The sequence below is a fragment of the Marmota monax genome, unplaced genomic scaffold (assembly GCF_021218885.2).
Source record: "Marmota monax isolate L192 unplaced genomic scaffold, Marmota_monax_Labrador192_F-V1.1 WCK01_AAM20220418_F8-fsc00263, whole genome shotgun sequence".
In the NCBI taxonomy this organism is placed as follows: domain Eukaryota; kingdom Metazoa; phylum Chordata; class Mammalia; order Rodentia; family Sciuridae; genus Marmota; species Marmota monax.
Genome location: NW_026693408.1, coordinates 1,788,069 through 1,808,692, shown reverse-complemented (window position 1 = coordinate 1,808,692; position 20,624 = coordinate 1,788,069). Strand labels below are relative to the sequence as shown.

The following is a 20,624-nucleotide window of genomic DNA, read 5'->3' as shown; positions in this document are numbered from 1 at the left end:
AAACTTCTCTCATCATGCACAAAACTCAACTCAAAGTGGATCAAGGACCTAGGAATTAAACCAGAGACTCTTCGTCTAATAGAAGAAAAAGTAGGCCCTAATCTTCATCATGTGGGATTAGGCCCCGACTTCCTTAATACGACTCCTATAGCACAAGAATTAAAACCAAGAATCAATAAATGGGATGGATTCAAACTAAAAAGTTTCTTCTCAGCAAAAGAAACAATCTGCAAAGTGAACAGAGAGCCTACATCCTGGGATCAAATTTTTACCCCTCTCACATCAGATAGAACACTAATCTCTAGGGTATAAAAAGAACTTAAAAAGCTAAGCACCAGAATAAGTCAAATTTCTTTGAACTATTTTTTTAAATACTTTTTTCAAGACTGGTGGCTTTATTTATTCCTTATTAGACTGTGAATTTGATGGGGGAAGAGGGACTATATTATCTGTCATTGTTAATTACATGTCAACTTGGCTGGGCCACAGGGTAACCAGGTATTTGATCAAATATTATTCAGAGTGTATCTGTGAGAGTGTTTTTGGATGAGACTAACATTTTTCTAATTTTAATTATCTTTTGTACCAGGCATTGAATGCAGGGATGCATAACCACTGAGCCCCATTCTCAGTCCCTTTTTATTTTTTATTTTGAGACAGGGTCTCATTTAGTTGCTTAGAGTCTCACTTACTTGCTGAGGCTGGCTTTAAGCTTGCAATCATCCTGCCTCAGCCTCCTGAGCCAACTGGTATTACAAGTGTGCACCACCACACCTGCCTACTTCTTCTAAATTGAGGCATAAGAACTACATATTTTTGAGGTACCATGCAGTATTTTGATACGTATTTACATTGAAATCAATGTTTGATTCAGCAGTAGACTGAGTAAAGCTGATTATCTTCCCAAATATGGGTGGGTCTTGTCCAATCAGTTGGAAGCCCTAATAGAACAAAAAACTGACCTTCCTTTTAGTAAAAAAGAGAACATCTCTTGCCTGGCTGCTCAAACTGGGTCATAAATTTTTCCTGCCTTTATATTTAAACTGAAACCTACAGTCCTCTTTTTTATTGTTCTTTTTAGATATACATGACAGTAGATTCCATTTTAGTATAATTAGACAAGTATGGAATATATCATTCTAATTAGGACCCCAGTCTTATGGATGTACACAAATGTGAAATCCATTGTGGTATAGTCATGTATGTATAAAGGAAAGTTAAGTCTGATTCATTCCACTGTCTTTCCTATTCCTATCTTCCCTCTCTTTCCTTCATTCCCCTTTGTCTAATCCACTGAACTTCTGTTGTTCCCCTCTTATTGTGGGTTAGCTTTCACAAATTTAAAAAAAAAAAATTCAACCTTTACTTTTTTGGGATTGGCTTATTTCACTTAGCACAAAATTCTCCAGATTTATCCTCTTACTGGCAAAGTCTTCTTAGGTCTCAAGTCTGCCAGCTTTAAGACTGGAATTCTTAGGTCTCCAGCTTGCTTACTGAAGTTCTTTGGGCTTCTCAGCCTCCATAAGTCAATTGACTATAATTACTCTCTTTATTACATATATCCTTTGAGTTTTTTTCATTAGAGAACCCTAAGACCTTATCTGTACAATTCTTTTTTTTTCCTAGTAACTCTCATTCTTAAAGGAGCTTTTCCATCTAGACAACTATTCATCCCTGTATGGTGTGAAGGAGACCAAAATTCAGGGGACATTTATCTAGATTATTGGATCCAAGATATAAGTTGGTTAACTATTGGACTTCAAGAAAAAAAATCTGTAGAAAGCCAAAAAAATCCAGATCTTAATAAGGCCAAAAATCGAACTGGGGATGTTGCTCAAGTGGTAGCGTGCTTGCCTGGCATGCATGCAGCCCAGGTTCGATCCTCAGCACCACATACAAAAAAAAAAAGATGTTGTGTCTGCCGAAAACTAAAAAATAAATATTAAAAACTAACTCTCTCTCTCTCTCTCTCTCTCTCTCTCTCTCTCTTTAAAAAAATAAGGCCAAAAATCCAAATGGCCACAGATGTCTCCAAAGTAACATGAGATGTTCCTGAGGAGAAAGTGATCCAAAAAAAATGTTATATTCAGTTTAGATTTTAAGGCACAAAGACAACAGGTAAATATTTTCCTTTAGTCCTCAACATTGAAGATGGACTTGGGAGCAGCCTTCTAGTCAGAGCCTTCCAAAGATAGCCTCTTTCTCCTGCACTATTATACTCACCCTTGTCTTATTGAACAAGTAACTTTTCTTTAAAACATCTTTTTAATTCATTGACTCAGAATAATCCCAATCAAAATTTCAGCATGTTTTGTGGACTTTAGAGTAATGAGGAAAGAAAAGTGTTTTTGAGCAGGGCATGGTAATGGGAGGCTGAGGTGAGAGGATCTTGAGCAGCCTGGGCAACATAGTGAGACCCCACCTGCCCAAAAGAAAAAGGAAAGTGTTTTCTTAACGCTGGGACAATGGAATATTCATCCCTCTGGGGGAAAAAAATCACCTTCATCCCTATCTTACCAAGAATATCTCACCCAAAACCAAGAATATTTGACAATATTATTTTTAAGAAGTTTTATTAATGCATGAACCACCTTGGCCCTTCCTAGTCCACCTTGTGCTCTAGAATAAATAATATTTAAAGATGACAAATTTGAAGCTCTTAACATTAAGTAAAGGTAGCTTCTGGCCCCATCCTTGAAATTCATTCTATTTATTATCCTGAGATCAGAATGGGGCCCTGAGATCAGAATGGGGCACTACAGCAGACAGGTATTGTCCTTGCCTGCCCAGGTCTCAGAAGGAATGTCCTAGCTTTGTACTTTTATTAATCAGGTTACAGTCACCACAATTAAATACCTGAGACAATTAACTTTAAAAAGATAAAAGATTTTTTTAACTCACAGTTTAGGAAATTCAAGTGTTAAGGTTGGGAAGCCCCATCGGTTTGACCTCTGGTATGGGCAGTGCATAATGGCAGGAGTATGTGTAATAATGGTCACATCTTGAATCATAGAAGACAGAAAGCAAGAACATGTTGGGTCCCTTAATTTCTTAAAGCGTGCATCCGCAGTGACCTAAGGACCTCCCACTAGCCCTGCATCTTAAAGATCTGTGATACCTTCCAATATCACAATTGTGGGGACCAAGTTTATGTGTATGAACCTTTGGGAGAGGCTCATTCAAATCACAGCATTTTACAAATGAAGAAAATGAGGCTTGAAGTGACTAAGCAATTTACATCACAAAGGGTTAGTTCTAGAATCTTTATACAGGGAGTCAAACTCACAAGGTATCCTTCTAGGATCAGAGCATCCTTAAGAGACATAATTTCCTGGGTGTTCAGTAGATAACTTAAGATCATTCTGCAAGGTCACTGGGAACTCAATAGGCTGGATGTCCTTATAGGTTAGAGTTTCCTGAGGTATCAGATGTACTGGGAGGATCTAAGTCACTTTAGATGGCTAGACTGCCCTGGGAGTGATAGTGTCTTAGGATATTAAGATGTCTCTCTATGGTTGAATAAACTAGAAGGCAGAGTGTTTTATATTCAGAATAAACTAGGGTTTATGTTATCCAATACACCTTTATAGAGACTTGATTCACAGAGGATATCAGCTGGTCCTTACATAGTTAGAGTAGTATCCTGTGGGTTCACCTCATCTGAGGATAGTAAGCATGCCCAGGTAGCTTGCAGGTGTTTTGTATCATTATGATATTCTAAATGGTCAGAATAACTGCATTCTTAGAGAAGCCAAGTAAGTTATAAAGGTCAGATGTAGCTGAAATAGGAAAGTCAGAGAGTCTGGCAGACTTGGAGCATCTTGCAAAGACAGGAAGACTGGAGAGATATGATGTCATGGTAGGCAGGTGTCCTGGGCCTTAAGAAATGTTTATCAAGCAGAAGAACACATTTTCCATAGCTTTACTGAGGTAAAATTAAAGTACAATAAAATGCCTAAGTATGCAATTTGATCAGTTTTGACAGGTATGTAACTAATACAATCAATATAAAAAGCATTTTCATTACTTTTTAAAATTTTAAATCATGCAGACTGTGTTTTCTGCATGATTTATTACATTAAAAATCAATCACCTTAAGAACACTACCCCAACATCAACTATTTCAAAAATCAAATGGCACACTTATAATATCTCTCAGGTTGAGGAAGAAAGCACAAGAAAAGTAAATAAGAAGTGTTTTAAGCTGATAATAAAGGCTTAAAATATCAGGATCTCTGGGATGAAACAGTACTCAGATGAATATTTGTAACTTAAAGTATTTGTATCAGAAAGAAGCTGAGTAACAAATTATTTTCAAATTAAGTAGCAGGAAGAAAAGAATAAGATTATAGGAGCAGAAATATATGAAATAGTGAAGAAATAATACAGCTAAAATATGATAAAAATCAAACAAATGTAATCAAGAAAAAAGCAAGAACACAAAAATTAACATCAATGGAAAGGGATCTATCAGAATAACCCTACAAATGCTAAAAATATATTAAGGTGATATTGCAACTGTATGCCAACTTATGTGATAGCTTACATAACATGGTCTGTATTCAACAAAGATCTGTGTGCTGCTGAGAAGAAAATGTATTCAGTCATTGATGGATGAAATATTCTATATATGCTAAGTTTAAATTATTGATTATGTTATTTTGTTCTATAGTTTTTTTTCCTTAGTTTTTATTTGGAAGATCTAGCCAGTAGTGAGAGAGGTGTGCTAAAGGTGCCAGTATTATTGTGCTGTGATCTATTTGATTTGATTCTTGAAGTTGAGAAAGGTTTGCTTGATGTACATAAATGCTTCATTGTTTGGGACATAAATATTTATGATTTTTATATATGGTTGATGTACAATTCCCTTAAGCACCATGAAATGCCATAGTCTCTTCTGATTGACTTTGGCTTGAAGTCCACTTTATCTGATATGAGGATAGAAACCCTGCTTGTTTGTATGATCCATTTGAGTAATAGGTTTTTTCCCATCCTTTCATCTTCAGTCTGTGGATGTCTTTGCCTATGAGATGAGTCTGTGGAGACAGCATATTGTTGGGTCTTGTTTCATAATCCAATCTACCAGTCTATGTCTTTTGACTGATGATGTTAGGCCATTAATGTTCAAGGTTATTATTGAGACAGGATTTGTGTCCCCAGTCATTTTGGTTTTTCTCTAGTTTTTAATTTGAATTAGTTTCTCCTTTGATTGACTGTTCCTTTAGCACAGTTCCTCTCTTCACTGGTTTTCACTTTTTTCATCTTCATGGAATGTTTTGTTGAGAATATTCTGAAGTGCAGGCTTTCCAGTTGAGAATTCTTTTTAATTTTGTTTATCATGGAAGATTTTTATTTCATCTTCAAGTCTGAAGCTTAATTTTGCTGGATATAGAATTCTTGGTTGGCATCCATTTTCTTTCAAAACATGGTTTATGTTATTCCAGGACCTCCTAGCTTTGAGGGTCTGGATTGAGAAATCTGCTGAGATCCATTGTTTTCCCCCTATAGGTAACTGATACTTTTCTCTTGCAGCCTTTAAATTTCTATCTTTATTCTGTATGCTAGGCATTTTCATTATAAGGTGCCTGATGTGGGTCTGTTGGAATTTTGCACATTTGGGGTCCTGTAAGCCTCTTGTATTTGATTTTCCATCATTATTTAGATTTGGGAAATTCTCTGTTATTATTTCTTTGCAAAGATTGTGCATTCCTTTGGTTTATATCTCTGCACCTTCATCTATCTCAATAAATCTTAAATTTGGTCTTTTCATGTTATCCCATAATTCTTGGAAGTTCTGTTCATGGTTTCATAACATCTTTCCTCCATGGTCCACTCTATTTTCAAGATTATACATTGTCTTCATTACCCAAGATTCTGTCTTCCAAGTGGTCTAGTCTGTTGGTGATACTTTCTGTTGTATTTTTATTTGATTTCTTGTTTCTTTCATTCCAAGGAGTTTTCATTTATTTGTTTGTAATTTTTTCCAGAAGCTCTATCTCTTTATTGAAGTGATCTTTTGCTACTTGTATTTGCTGTATTACATCATCCTTTACTTCACAGATCATTTCAACTATGTATATTCTAAACTCTTTCTCCAACATTTCTTTCACTATGATGTCTATGGATTCTGTTCTTAGAGTATATTGGTTTGCTTTAGGCAATTTGTTCCCTTGTTTTATTCATGTTATTTGTGTCTACCCATTTAACAGTATGGATCTGAGGCAGTAGAGTTTTTACCCTGTGGACTTATACTGTCCCTGAAGGTGTCCAGTACCTCACTGTTTAGGGGAAGAAAAATAATAACACCAACCAATGCCAAATAACCATTAAGCCAAATAATTTATTCTATGATATATACAATATTAATTATCACAATAAACATAAATTATATGATCAATTATTGCCTATAATAAAAACAGCAAGTTTTCAAAAGGATTTTCCATCTTCAAAAGAGAGAAAAGAAGTAATATAGGATGTGATGATTATGATGGGGGAGGAGGAGAGAAGACAGAAAAAAATATTAAAGAAAGAGTGAAAGAGAGAACAATAGAGATTGGCTATTAGCAGAAGAAAAAAGGTAGGATAAATATATATATATATATATATATATATATATATATAATTTTTTAAAAGAATACAAAAGAAAAATGAAAACAAAAACATCCTAGTTCACAAAAACTAATACATGTAAAATAACTGGCTTCAAAAAATCTAGAGATGAGAAGGGAAAAAAAATAGGAGACTATATAAATGTCCATATACTATTAAGGTCACAATTAAACAGTGACAAAGAATTTTTTTAAAGGAAAAGAAAAACATCTTGATGAAAAGTTAAAGAAGTTTTTCCATTCAAGTTCAAAGTAGTTTCAGCTTCTCTTCTCTGTGGTTTTAGGAGGGGTCTTCTGGAGTGTGATGCTCTAACCTCTGGATTGCTGGAGTGAAAGAGGTAATCCCATAGGCAGAGTTCCTGAAGCAGGGTTTTGGCTTAGGTGGGCTTTATGCTCTTCACTCAATGCTAATTGGTCTGGAGATTTTAAATCAGTGCACCTCCAGTGCCCAGTACTTGCTGATCCATGTTGAAAGACTTTACCCCAGGGATCTCTTCTGGGTCCACTTGTGTAGTGGAGGACCCATTTCTTAGTCCCCTACATCACCTGCAGACCGCATATTTCCTGGTCTTGGGTTCAGTCTCTAAACAATTTCTCCCACCCCTACTCTTCTGGGTTCCTGGCCAGATATGCAGAGCAGCTGCAAAATGGTTCTTTCCTTTGTCCTCCACACACCACCTGGATAGATGGCAGCTTCTTCCCCACATGTGGATATTGTGCAGGGGTGTCCTTCAGGTTTGCCAAGCAATGTCCTTGATCTCTAAATGCTCTGTACCCAGACACACCTTGGGTCTCCAAAATATGTGGGTCCTTTTAATTCCCTTATCCCTCCACTATGCTCATGGAGGAAGCTCTCTAGCTGGAGCTTCTGACATGGCTGTGGCAGTGGCTGTGCCATTGGGGATTTCTCACTTATTTTATTATATCCAAACTCCTGAGTCCCTGATCTTCTTTGAATGTTCAGTTTAAAATTCTAGTAAAGTCTCCTTACTTTTTGTTGTTGTTGTTATTAACCGACCTTGCTGAGAAGCTGCTTGTCAGTTTTCTTGGTTTCATTCCACAGCGTGGCCAGGAGCACCACCTCCTCTATTCTGCCACCCAGAAGAACATTTTTATTAGTGCTTTATAATCATACATAATAGTGGGACTCACTATGCCATATTTGTACATGCAGAATATTCTTGAAGTGTCCTTATCTCAACTTTGATCTCAAAGTGTTCTAGAGGATCAAATTGTTTCTTAGAGTTGGAGTATTTCATAAATTGGGCCATCTGGGTGATTCAGAGACTCTTGGATGCTCTGGAAGCCTATAGTTGTCAAGGTCTTCATATAGTTCAACATACCCCTTTGGCATCTGAATGAATGAGAATTAGGTATTTTGAAGATATGGTGATCCCTATGGATTTATAAAGATTCAAATAGATCTGCTATAAAGTGTCAAGGTGTGTTTGTACCACCAGAGTATCCATAGGAATCAGAAAGTCCTGGATGAACAGAGCATGCTCAAGAAAGCTGAGAATGCCAAGAAAGTTAAGATATTTGAGGACATTATATATCTGTGTGATACATATAATGTTGTATGTTATATAAGAATGGTTTCCTTGAGAGGCCAAGATTTCTTGATGATTTAAGATAATTATTGTGTGGACTCATGGGGTTCCATGTGTCAAAAGCTGTTCTGGGCTGTCTGTGTGTCAGGAATAGGGAGAGTGTGGCAATGATTGTAGCACCTGTTGAGAAGTCTGGGACTGTGAGAGAGTACACTGGACACAAATGTGCTGTCATCAAGACATTCTGTGTACTAAGGTACACTGAATGATCAGGTGTCTTAGAAAATAAGATTATGTCTTTATATGATCAAAATACCTTATGGAGCTGGACAAGGTGGGGCATACCTGTAATCCCAGCTACTAAAGAGATCGAGGCAAGAGGATCTTAAGTTCAAGGCCAGCTTAGGAGACTTAGTGAGAACCTGTCTGAAAATTGAAAGGACTGGAGATGTAACTCAGGGGTAGAGAATTTGCTTACATGTATGAGGCTCTGGGTTCAGTCCCTAGCACCACACACACACACACGCACACAGACCCATGGGCAGGCCTTATAATCAGGGTATCTCCTAGACTGGGGTTGGGTATTGAGTGGTTTTTCAGTGGTGGTATATCTTGTACAAGAATAGAGTAGCTGGGAGTTCTAAATGGGCAAGAGGAATTTTGCTTTGATTGTCTGCCTTCTATCATGTCAAGGAATTTCTTATGGGGTCAAAGATTCCAACATCTCACCATGTCTTTGTGGTCTGTGTATCTTAGAGGGTCATGGAGTCATTCTGAGCTCAAACTTATGTGACCATAAGCAAATGAGGTCAAAGTTCCTTGTAAGCACATGTTCTCCTAAAATGAAAGCATCTTTTTTTGCCCTCAAAATTCAAGGATTTGACATGAACAGAATTATTCTTAGAGTTAGAATCCTTAGGAATTGTGGTGATGACGGTGATGATGGTGATGATGATGATGATGATAATTTTCAAGTTATAATTCTACATGCTTCCTTTTTATTAACTCAGTCATCACAATTTCATGAGGTAAGTACACTCTACCTTCATTATTCATGGATTCCACATTTGTGAATTCACCTACTTACTAACATCTATTTGTGACCCCTAAATCCATTATTTTTTGCATTACTCTTTGGCATGTTGGTGGACATTTGCAGCCACATGCATGCCCAGAACACTGAAAACTGAATGGCCACATTCTTGTTTCAGTTCTCACAGGTTCTTTCCATGACATATTTAGTGTCGTTTTTATATTTTTGTGCTCTCTGTTGGTGGTTTTGCAGTTTAAAATGGGCTCAAATGTGTTCTGAAATGCAGTCTACTGTTTTGAAGAGTACGAAGGCTATGATGTGCCTTACAGAGAAAATACAAGCATTAGATAAGCTTTGTTCAGGCATGATTTACAGTGCTATTGACCATGAGTTTGATACTATCTTTCAAATATTGTTAATTCAAATAGAATTAAACATAATACAGAAACATATATAATACAAGGTTATATTTCAAACATAACACAGATTATAGCCTGACCCTCACTAAAGGGGGTATTCAATAATTCACATGGTGGCTTTGTGGAGCATAACTACTTCAGACAAAGAGAATTTACTAGATTGTTAACCACAGATGATGAAACTAAGACTTAGAAGTATTAGGCAATGAGTCCACAATCACATAAATCCTAGGCTGTATAGCTGGGATTTGAGCTCATGACTCAAATCCACCATTCTACCTTATGTCAAATAAAAATATGCTGGGTTACAGGTTTCCTTGCAAGTCAGGGTTGTGGATAGGAATATGGTGCCCTGGTATAACATATGCTTCTAAAAGTTCCAGTCTCTTGAGGAATTATGGTATCCTGTGATGTCAAGTCAAACATAGCATCTGGGTGTCCTTAGGGATCAAAGGTAGTAGTCAGAATTTCTTTGTAATACCAGAGTGTTCTGGAGCAACTGGTTGTCCTGGATGGTAGTCAGAGTGCTTGTGTAGGGTTAGGGTATCTTGAGGCACTAGAGTTCATTGTAATTTGGTGTTTTGTTGTGGGTCCAAGTTGATTGCATGCTACTGGGGTTTTGCAAGGGCTTCCATGGGGTTCAGGGTAGGAGATCTAATATACTTTATCTAGAACACAGTATATCCCAGGATATACTGGATGTTATGATTTGAATATGAAATATTCCCCCCAAAGGCTCATATGTTGAAGGCTTGTTCCCCAACAGAAATATTCACAGGTGAAGATATGTGGAAGTACTTGGATCATAAGGGTTCTGACCTCATCAATGGATTAATCCATCAAGAGATTTACAGCTAAATGGATTATTGGGAAGTAGTAGAAACTGTAGATGGTAGAACTTATTTGGCAGGAGTAGGTCCTTGGGAGCATGACCTTGGGGACTATATCTTGTCCCCAGTCCCTTCTTCTCCCTCTGCATTTCCCAACTGTCATGGGTTGAGCAGCTTTCCTCCACCATGCCATTCCACCATGATGTTCTGCCTCAATTCATGCCCAAAGCAATGCAGCCAGATAACTACAGACTAAGTCTATGAAGCCATGATCCAAAATATTCCTAGTCCAAAAAAATTCTTGTCCTCCTTTATTTTTTACAGTATTTTGTTCACAATGTTGTGGAACTGACTAATATGCTAGGATATGGAAAGATGGGTTGGTGTCTTGGAGAAGGGCTTCTCGATTTTATTTTGTTATGTACTGAATGTTTGTGTCCCTCCCCCCCCCCAAAAAAAAAAATAAGGGTGCACCTTAATTTGGTAGTATAATGGTACTTGGAGGTGGAATTCTTTAGAGTTAATTAGATTTAGATGGGGTAATAAGGAGGAGGCCCCATGATGGCATTAGTTTCCTTCTGAGAAGAAGAAAGACTATAGCTGGTTCTCTCTCCCCCAAGTAAAAACACAGTGAGAAATTAGCTATCTGCAAGCCAGGAAGAGAGACCTCAACTGGGGAACTAAACCGGCCATCCCCTTGATCTTGTACTTCTTCAGTCCCCAGAACTATGAGAAATAAATGTCTATTATTGAAGCTACCCAGTCTGTGGTATTTTGTTACGGCATCCCAACCTGCCTAAGACAAATATACATTCAGTTCTCCTGGGGATCTTGTTACAACACACATTCTGATTCGGTAGGTGGGACATGAGATTCTGCATTTCTAACAGGCTCCCATTTGCTGCTGATGATGATCTTTGGACCATATTATAAACATCAGGCTCTTAGAGGTTTATGATGTTTCCATTCTTGAATTGTCAAGAAGTTTTTAAAGGATGTGATTAAGGAGTTAGAGTGACCTTAGGGATCAAACCATAGGTACACAAGTTCCAAGAAAGTTAGTGTGTCATCAGGTCAATGTGTCCTAAGAGATCGGAACTTCATGTAAAAGGATGGGAATCACCTAGTAAAGGTGTAATGTCCTGGGTACAAGAGTGCCCTTCGGTTTCAGAGTGTCATGGAGGATCCTAAAGTCCTAGAATATCAGATTGTCCTTAAAGTATCAGGGTATACTGGGGATGACAGAATGTACTTCCAGGGTCTAAGCAACCTCAAGAGTCAGAGTACTATAGGGTTCAGGTGGTCCTGACTGCTCAGACATTTCAGCTATATCAGGGTTTCCTTAAAGACTCAGAATGCCAAAATTCATGGGAATCTGTTTATTGCAGAGTATCCTGAGGTTTGGGTAGGACAGAATGCTTCTGGAATTCACATGCGCTCAAGGATCAGGGTTTTTTTGAAAATCTCAGTGGCCTTGAAAGGTCTTGATGTCCTCAGATTTCTAGATGAATATGCAGGTGACTTTCAAAGGAAGAAAACAGAAAGTACATAAGAACATTGGTGCCCTGGAGATTTATCCTATGGATTGAGTTCAGATTGTTCTGAGAGGGTGGCCGGTATATTCTGGGATATTAGGGTACCAAGTGTGCACTTGACTCTTCATTTTTTAGTTTCCTAGAAACAGGTCCTTGGGTATCACCTGCACACTGAGATGCCAGAGAGGCCCTGCCTCTTACCCCCTGGTTGTCCCCGCCTTCCTCCTCCCTCCCCACAGTGGGGTTCTGAGAAGGGGGACTTAGTAGGAATGTATTTTACCCTTCTTTCTCTGCCTGCTCCCAGGAGGGGATTTAACTGGACAAAAGATTCTGGTCCCCTGGGAATATGAGCTCTTGGCCCCAGTCCCTGGACCCTCCAACAGAACACCTTCCCTCATCCGGCTTGTGATCCTCCCCAGAGCAAGGGGGCTCTGGTGACCAGGTAATGATTGGATGGGCCCACAGGGGCCAGGAGGAGGTCACTCCTCCAAGACTCAAGGAGAGAGAGGTGGTGTGGGAAAATAGGCAGCTGAAAGAAGAGAGAGCAGCATCCTGGTGGAAAGAAGATCGAAAGAGAGAAAAATAGAGAATCAGATGAAGGAGAGAGAGAGAGAGAGAGAGACAGAAAAGGAGAGAGAGATGTGGGGAATGAGAATGAGGAATTAGAAAAAAAATAAAAGACAGTGAAGAGACATCTCTCTATATACCTATATCTTTACACACACGCGCACGCACACACACACACACACACACACAGATCAGAGATTATACAACAAAAGGAGGAGAGAGATCACGGACATAGAAGGGATCAACAGAAACGGAAAGACTGAGCTAGAATCAAAGATTCAGGGACACAGGAGACTGGACTGTCTTTGGTGTTGGTGGCTAATCATGGAAGCTGAAGGGAGGAGCCAGCAGGGGAAGCAAAGGAAGGGGCGAATTTGCAGCACCCTCTTACCTGAGAGATACCCAGCTGCAGGGACTCTGACCTCCACAGTGGGTGAGTGACTTCCCAGGCTGGGCTTGGGGCCCTGAGGTGGGCAACAGGTATGAGACTCATGTCTAGTCTCCTCTGAGGCAGTGGTTCACTATGGAGGAAGGCTGGGAGAAGAAATGAAAACCAGAATCCTAGCATATTAAAACCATGGGGTCCTTAAATAGAACTCCTTTGCTTCACAGGCAGAAATGAGGCCCTGGATTCTGGTGATGCAGAGGCATAGCTGGAGCCTATGCCTTCACTCCTAATCTCAGAGTTTGCCCCAGAACACTGCCTTCTGTAAGGGAGGGAGCTGGAGGGGCCGAGGCTTTGATCATGAGAGAGCAGTACAATACATGTAAGTCCCCAAAGGAGACAGTGAACACTGGGTGGGAGCCACACTTAGGTCCCCATGGGAATAGGTGTCTGCTCCAGACATCTCCTTTTCTCAGCCTGTACCTTCCCAGGTGTCTCCTCTTCCCTCTCTGTTCTCTCTTTCCCCGGCAGTTCTCAGACTAATTAATGTGGGGGCTTAGTGAGACTGCAGGGAGGAGAAGCGAGCCTTTCCCACGAGCTCAGGTTCCTGCAGCCTGGTGGCTGGGCCAGGGCAGGGGAAGGAGAAATGACAGAGAGTACATAAGTAAGGGGAGGGTATGCCTGAGTGACACAGTGGAGAATGCTTCATCTTCCCAGGCTGGGGTACAGGAGGATAAGAGCTGTATAAAGAAGTTTTAAGTTGAATGCAACTCATGAGAGCAGGAAACAAGCAAAGGGGACCTTCGATAGAGACCTAGAAAGTTGTTAGGGCATGAAAGCAAATAGAAGGCCCACAAGGTGTGCCCCAGGTGGGTGTGGAGTGTACTTGGAGGGGAAAGGCACAGGGAGGGGTAGTAACAGGGGGGCTCAGATTGGGCATACAATGGAGTTGTCAGGTAGACAAAGTATGAATACTCAGGATGGAAAGTGGGTCTGAGAAGTAACCCTATGCAGACAACCCAGTCCCAGAAATATAGCAGCAACTGAGGCTAAGCTGGTCTAGGAATAGTGGTTATTAAAGAAGAAGGATTTCTGGTGTGAGCTGGGTTTCCCAAGGGGAATCAGCATAGGGGGCTTTGAGCAGAAAATAAGTGGTCCAGTGATGGATGGGTGATCCCACTCATAAGCAACGTCTCCCTCCTTTCTTCTCCCTCCTCAGACATGAGCACTCAGCCCTACAGAAGGCTCTCTGCTGTAGGAGTGGGGAGACCGAGACATTCTCCACAAGAAGGACAGAGGGGTCACTTGCACTCCCGGCGCCGCCACCGTACCACCTTCAGCCCAGCACAGTTGGAGCAGCTGGAATCAGCCTTTGGGAGGAATCAGTACCCAGACATCTGGGCCCGAGAGGGTCTCGCACGGGACACGGGCCTCAGTGAGGCCAGAATACAGGTGATACTTCAGGGTCCCTCCTACCTTGAGGAAAAAATGCAGATTCTCTTTAGTGCAGTGGGAGCTACCTGAGTATAGACAATCACTGGAACTAAACTTCACCCATCACTTAACACTGCCTCCTCTACACTGTGAATGTCACTCAAGTTTAACCCTAACTCTAAGATAATCTGACTTGAGTTACTACTCCCAACATTTAATAATGATGTGAACCCCAAAAGAAATGCAATTCTAACTGTTCACAGACATGCACAACCTTGTCCCTTATCCCTAACCACAACCTTGCGATTCATCCAGCCTGAGGATGAATACTAGTCACAGAGTTAATTAACCTTAAGTCTAAATCCTCCCCTAAACCCAATCTTGTCTATAACAATTATATTTATCAATAGTCTTCATCTCTAAACTGAACCCTATGGAAGATTTCCCCAATATCTGGAGAGAGAAAATGTCACTATGTAATATTTATCCCTTTCTTGTTGGAAGGTGACTGTTCTTACTCATCCAAAGTTGTACAAATTGAGCAAATTTAGAGACAGGTTAGAGTTAAAAGTACAGTTTGTCAGCAGACCTAGGTCAGCCATGCCTCTAGTAGAACTTTTCTTCCTCTGGTGATGTGGGAGATGCTTACTCCCTGTACCTGAACCTCCTGTCCTTGGAAGAAGGGGATCATATGTGACAGTGCCATCTATTTGAAATAGAAGCTCTGATTTGGCTATTCTTTCTCAGGTCTGGTTCCAGAACCGCAGAGCTAAGCAACGGAAGCAAGAAAGATCATTGCTCCAGCCACTGGCCCATCTCTCGCCTGCCACCTTCTCTGGATTCTTGCCAGAGTCCCCTGCTTGTCCCTATTCCTACACAACACCACCTCCAACAGTAACCTGCTTCCCTCACCCCTATAACCATGCCCTTCCCTCACAGCCCTCCACAGGTGGTTCATTTTCTCTACCCCACCAGACTGAGGACTGGTATGCCACTTTGCACCCAACAGCCACTGGTCATCTGCCCTGTCCCCCACCTCCATCTGTGCTCCCTCTCAGCCTTGAGCCACCAAAGTCCTGGAACTAGAGTCAAACTAGTAAATAAGGTCATCTCTAGCCTATGGCCCTCATAAAACAGAAAATTGGGTGGCTTCCTTCCCTTCTAAGGGTGATACAAATCTCTGTATTTGTATATGTATATGATAAGGGGCAGCTCAGAGTTTGGAAATATTTTAAAATGGGAAATATTTCTGGGCATGGTGGAGCACACCTGTAATCTCAGTGATAGGAGGCTGAGGCAAGAGAATTGCAAGTTCAAAGCCAGCCTCAGCAACTTACCAAGGCCCTAAGCAACTTGGTGAAACCCTGTCTCAAAATAAAAGATAAAAAGGCCTGTGGATGTGGCTCAGTGATTAAATGCCCTGGTTTAATCTCCAGAACCAAAACAATTGTTTTTGATGAATTCTCACTCAGGTGATGAAATGAGAAAATTTGGGGAGGTGAACTTCCAAGAGATATAGGTTAAAAAGCTTCAGTAGAGGTGACTAGTGGAAGGGTGATATTGATGGAGAAAATGGTTGCTGCTGTTGAATGGGGATGGTTGAACGAGGCAGAACTTGAGGGGCTTCATTCATTGAGGTCCTGATTGAAGAACTTCATCCAGCTGTCTCTAGCCGATTTTTTGGAGCAGGAGGCAGTACTGGGGATTGAACTAAGGGGCACTCAACCACTGAGCCACATCCCCAGCCCAATTTTGCATTTTTATTGAGAAGCAGAGTCTCACTGAGTTGCTTAGCACCTCGCCATTGCTGAGGCTGGTTTTGAACTCACAATCCTCCTGCCTCAGCCTCCCAAGCTGCTGGGATTACAGGCAAAAGAGCCACTGCACCTGGCTCTAGCTGATTTTAATAAGCCTTTTGATTTAAATTCTACCTAGACCCCCCCTTCCCCATCACCATCACTCACGACCCCATTCACTTTGGTAGATTCTGTTCTAGAACTATCTCCTGAGTTGGTCCCTCTTCTTCCCATGCCAACAGACCCTCTGCTTTTCCTGGCACTGTATTTTGTGACTTCCCATCTTCATTGCTTCCTTCAGCTCCAGTCTTTCCCATCTCCAAGAGACCTTTGCAAATATGAACGTCAAGGAATGGCTCTCCAATATCTAATAAGAAATTCATTAATAAGATCTGACTAGCTTAGCCTACAGGAGCCTTCAACCTAATTTTTAAATCAGTTGCATGTTTTCACATATGTGGTTTGGATAGAGAAGAAGTACTCTGATTGAAGGCAAATTTGTCCAAGAACAAACCATCTGAGGCTCATACCATATCATTCCTAGGAAAGGACCTGCCAAAAAGTGCCTTGATCTGAGCTCCTCCCAAAAGAATCATGATGTAGCCTGGTTGGTCCTACAGTTTCTATACCATATTGCCTAAAATATACTTGTTTTTACTTGTAATTCACTTATTTATGTGTTGGCTTACCTCCCTTATTGGCAGGTCCACAGAAGGATATTTAGTAGTCAGGCTTCTAGTGATGGAAACTCATGTAGTTTGTAGTTTTTTTTATATATGAGAAGTCTGAAATCAAAATTCCTATACTAAACATTTGCATTCTTTTCTAATTATCTCTTTGTGCCAGACGGCCTTCCAGAAAGATAGTACAGTCAGGTCTTTATATTTGTAGGTTCTGCATCCCAGAGTTAACCAACTGCAAATCAAAAATATTCCCCCCAAAATTGCATCTGTACTGAGCGTGTACCAACTTTTTATTGGCATTATTTCCTAAACAATACAGTATAACAAGTATTTACATAGCATTGCATTAGTTATTTAAAAGAATATAGAGATGATTTTATGTATACTGGGATGTGTGCACAGACATATAACATTTTGTATCAGGGACTTGAGCATCCTTGGGTTTCAGTATCTGCAGAAGATTGTTGAACGAGTCCCCCCCATCCTGAGGGATAGCTCTACTAGTTTTCATTCCACCAAAAGAACCTGGATGGTTAGTTTGGGTGCATCCTTGTTGACTTTTATGACTTCTGACAATTTGTTAACTGAGAGTGATGGCTCCTTGTTGCTTATTTTTTAAATTTTCATTACTTGCTAGTGGGAGTTAAAATAGTTTTGTGTTTATTAGAAATGTATAAGTTTTCTTTTCTGCATTACCTCTGAATTATCTGTGGCTCTGTATATTAATGTAATCACCTTTTAGTCATGCTTGAGATATTGTGTATTAGGGGTATGAACATATGTTTGTGGGTGTTACAACTACCTTTCATGAATTGTCATTTGTTTTTAGCCTTTCTCAAAAAGAGTTTCCTTGAGAGAACTGAACCCCAATTCCTTAGACACTGTATTAATGCATTAACTTCTGCCTTAAATATATAGAATGATACCAATTTCATAGAATTTAGTCTTTCAGTTCATTTCTGTGTTCTATGGGTCATAAGACAGAACAAACATAGGAAGAAATAAAAAAATGTTGGGAGATTCTGGCTAAAGTGACCTACCGGGATTCTTACCAGATTGCTCAGATGTCACCTAGGGTATGGTACAGTATGAAAAACCATATTGGATATTGAGATCGGTCAGATATGAAGGATTGGGATTCTGGATAAACCAAGGATTTTTTAGAAGGATTCTTGCTAAAATTAGACAACACAGAGATGAAGGTGGAAATACAAAATTCAAGACCTAGTTAAAAAAGAAGAGTTCAGGGGAACCTGAGTTGAATTTGGTGGAGTGTAAAATCTTTGTCCCTTTAATATGTGATGTGATTTTCACCTGCTAAAGGTTTTAGGATCCTCTCTTCTTTGATCCTGGTGTTTTGTTTTTCACAGTGACTGACAGTGTGAAAACACCTCTCTATATTCATTTCTGCCACTTAATGAATGGATTCTATCATTCCACTGATTGTTGAAGGATAGTAGAATATGCTGCCCCCAAATATGCCACTTCTGTATAAGGATTATTTTGAGCTGAAGGCAACTGAGATGAAGTAGACACAGAACAAGCTCTCTGCCCTCCCCAAACTTTCCAAAAAGGGGGACATGCATTACTAAGGCTGTCCTCCCTCCCCTCTGTACCAGAAAGGACAGAAATCAATCACTGTAGAAAATTCTAGGTCCTTATGAACCCAGACACAGAGCCATAGGAGTTTACATAACAAACCTGCTAACTAGATCTTCTTTCCCCTTGTTTCTTCATATGTTTGCCTTGTCCTTGGAAGAACAACACACAGTCCTTCAGTATTAATGTTAGCCTAGGATTTTTGTAGGTGTCCTTTGTCAATTTGAGGCAGCTGTCCTTCTTAACTTGTTGAAAGTTTGGTCCTAAATGGATGTCAGATTCTGTCAAATGCTTTTTCTGTGTCAATTAATATGATAGATTAAATTTTCCCCAAAATTGTTATTATTATGAGTTACATGGACTGATTTTCAAATGTTGAACCAAGATTACACACCTGCAATAAATCCAACTTGGGCATGATATATAATTCTTTTTATGCATTGCTGTTGTGAAGATGTTTGTTTCTAAGTTCAGGAAATATATTAGTCTAATATAAATATATTAGTCTATATATTAGTCTATATAGGTTTTCTTTTGTTGGGGTTTGTGTTGTTGTTGTTGTTCTTGGGTTTTGGTATCAGGACAATAATAGCCTTGTAAAATCTTTTGGTAAGTATCATTATTTTCCCTTCATTTGGTCTTGAGATCTCTTAGGAGAGTGGCTATAAACTTTAATCTTGCCCTGATGGGACTCCAGGGTTGTTTACAGAAAACCTTTCATGGGATGCATCTTTTTCCTATTGGACAGCATTATGCCTAAGTGTCCAATCCCTGACCAGGTATTCCTCTCACAGGAAACTGGTTTTATACTGGCAGATGCCCTTTGGCTCTTGTCAGACCTGTGTCCAGTTTATTCCTATCAAGACAGCCGCTGTCTAGGAGAGCCCTCACCAGGAGGGAACTTAGGTTTGGATGTATTAATGGGTGAGACATAAATACAACAGACAGCCTGACATTTGAAATAACAGAAGCAACATGTTATTTACAGATCCTAAAAATAGGATCACAACTTAAAGGCCCAATAGGAAGTGAGGAGCCCTCTGGGACACACATACTGTACAATAGATTGGGAACAAGATAGAGAAAAGGACTTGTGGATTAAAGGCTTTATTGGAGTCCAGGGAATTACCCAAGCAGGTTTCCATCTGGAAATTCTAATTGGTGGATCTGCAACAAGCAGGCACAAGTCACACTGTGATTCCAGGTGGTCACTAGGAATGTGGGAGTTAGAGGAGAGAGTCAAGTGGGTTGTTTCTAATTGTTAGTTACATGGGGAGGTGGTCACCAGGGGTGAGGGTGGTTGTATAAGGGGGATATGCATATTGATCATGTTGAAAAACCAGGAGGAGGTAGAGAACTAGAACCTACATCAATGGTGACTAAGTGCTGCTTCTGAAATGATAAAGTCCAATTCATATTCAAACAGATGCCAAAGCAACATAAAATTATAAAGAGCTCACTAGTAGTGTTCCTACCTCTTATTTTTCTGAAATAGATTTTGTAACTTTGGTGTTAGATCTTTAATCACTTGTTATAACTCTGCAGTAAAACTATCTGGCCTCAGGATTTCCTTTTCAGAAGCTTTTTTCAATTATGAATTCAATTTATTACCTTTTTATAGACTATTCATATTACCTATTTAATCCTGATTAAGTCTTGGGAGTGTGTGGGTTTTAAGGAAATCATTCATTTCCTCTAAGCTGCTGATCTATGAGTATGAAGCTGGTTGTGGTACATACTTCCTTGTTATTTTTCTAAATTGCTAAAGGGTCAGTATTGATATCTCCTATTTCTTTTCTGATGTCAGTGACTTCCATCTTCTCTCTTTGTTTTGGCCATTCTAGAAATGTATCAATTTTTTTAATTTTGGAAAGAACCAGTTTTTTGTTTTGTTGGTTTTCTCTAATTTTCTATTTTTTTTTACTTCATTGATTTTTGCTCTTCATTATTTCTTTCCTTTTTCTTGTTTTGGGCTTTATTTTGTTCTTGTTTCACTAATTTTCTAGATAGAACTTAGAGAACTAATTTGCCATAGCTCTCTTTTAATTTCAGGTTGTCCATTTCTCTCACGCTGGTTTATTTACACCCCTCATATTGACTTTGTTAAATTTTTATTTTTATTCAGTTCTATGCATTTATACACTTCTAGACTTCTTCTTTAATCTAGGGATTATTTAGAAGTGCA

General features: G+C 39.6%; 1 protein-coding gene across 4 annotated transcripts in view; it reads left to right on the top strand.

Moving 5' to 3' along the window:
- The window catches only part of Prop1 (PROP paired-like homeobox 1), a 54,402-nt gene extending 35,621 nt beyond the window's left edge, over nucleotides 1-18,781 (top strand). The window contains exons 3-5 of one of the 4 annotated variants that reach the window (XM_046457084.2): nucleotides 12,280-13,309; nucleotides 14,147-14,379; nucleotides 15,109-18,781. In XM_046457084.2, the coding sequence (XP_046313040.1) occupies nucleotides 13,288-13,309; nucleotides 14,147-14,379; nucleotides 15,109-15,447 (594 nt within the window). In that variant the 5' untranslated portion in view covers nucleotides 12,280-13,287 and the 3' untranslated portion in view covers nucleotides 15,448-18,781. The remainder of the gene's footprint in view (nucleotides 1-12,279; nucleotides 13,310-14,146; nucleotides 14,380-15,108) is intronic. The other 3 variants (XM_046457088.2, XM_046457087.2, XM_046457086.2) reach the window with 3 other exon arrangements.
- Nucleotides 18,782-20,624: the final 1,843 nt, after the last annotated feature.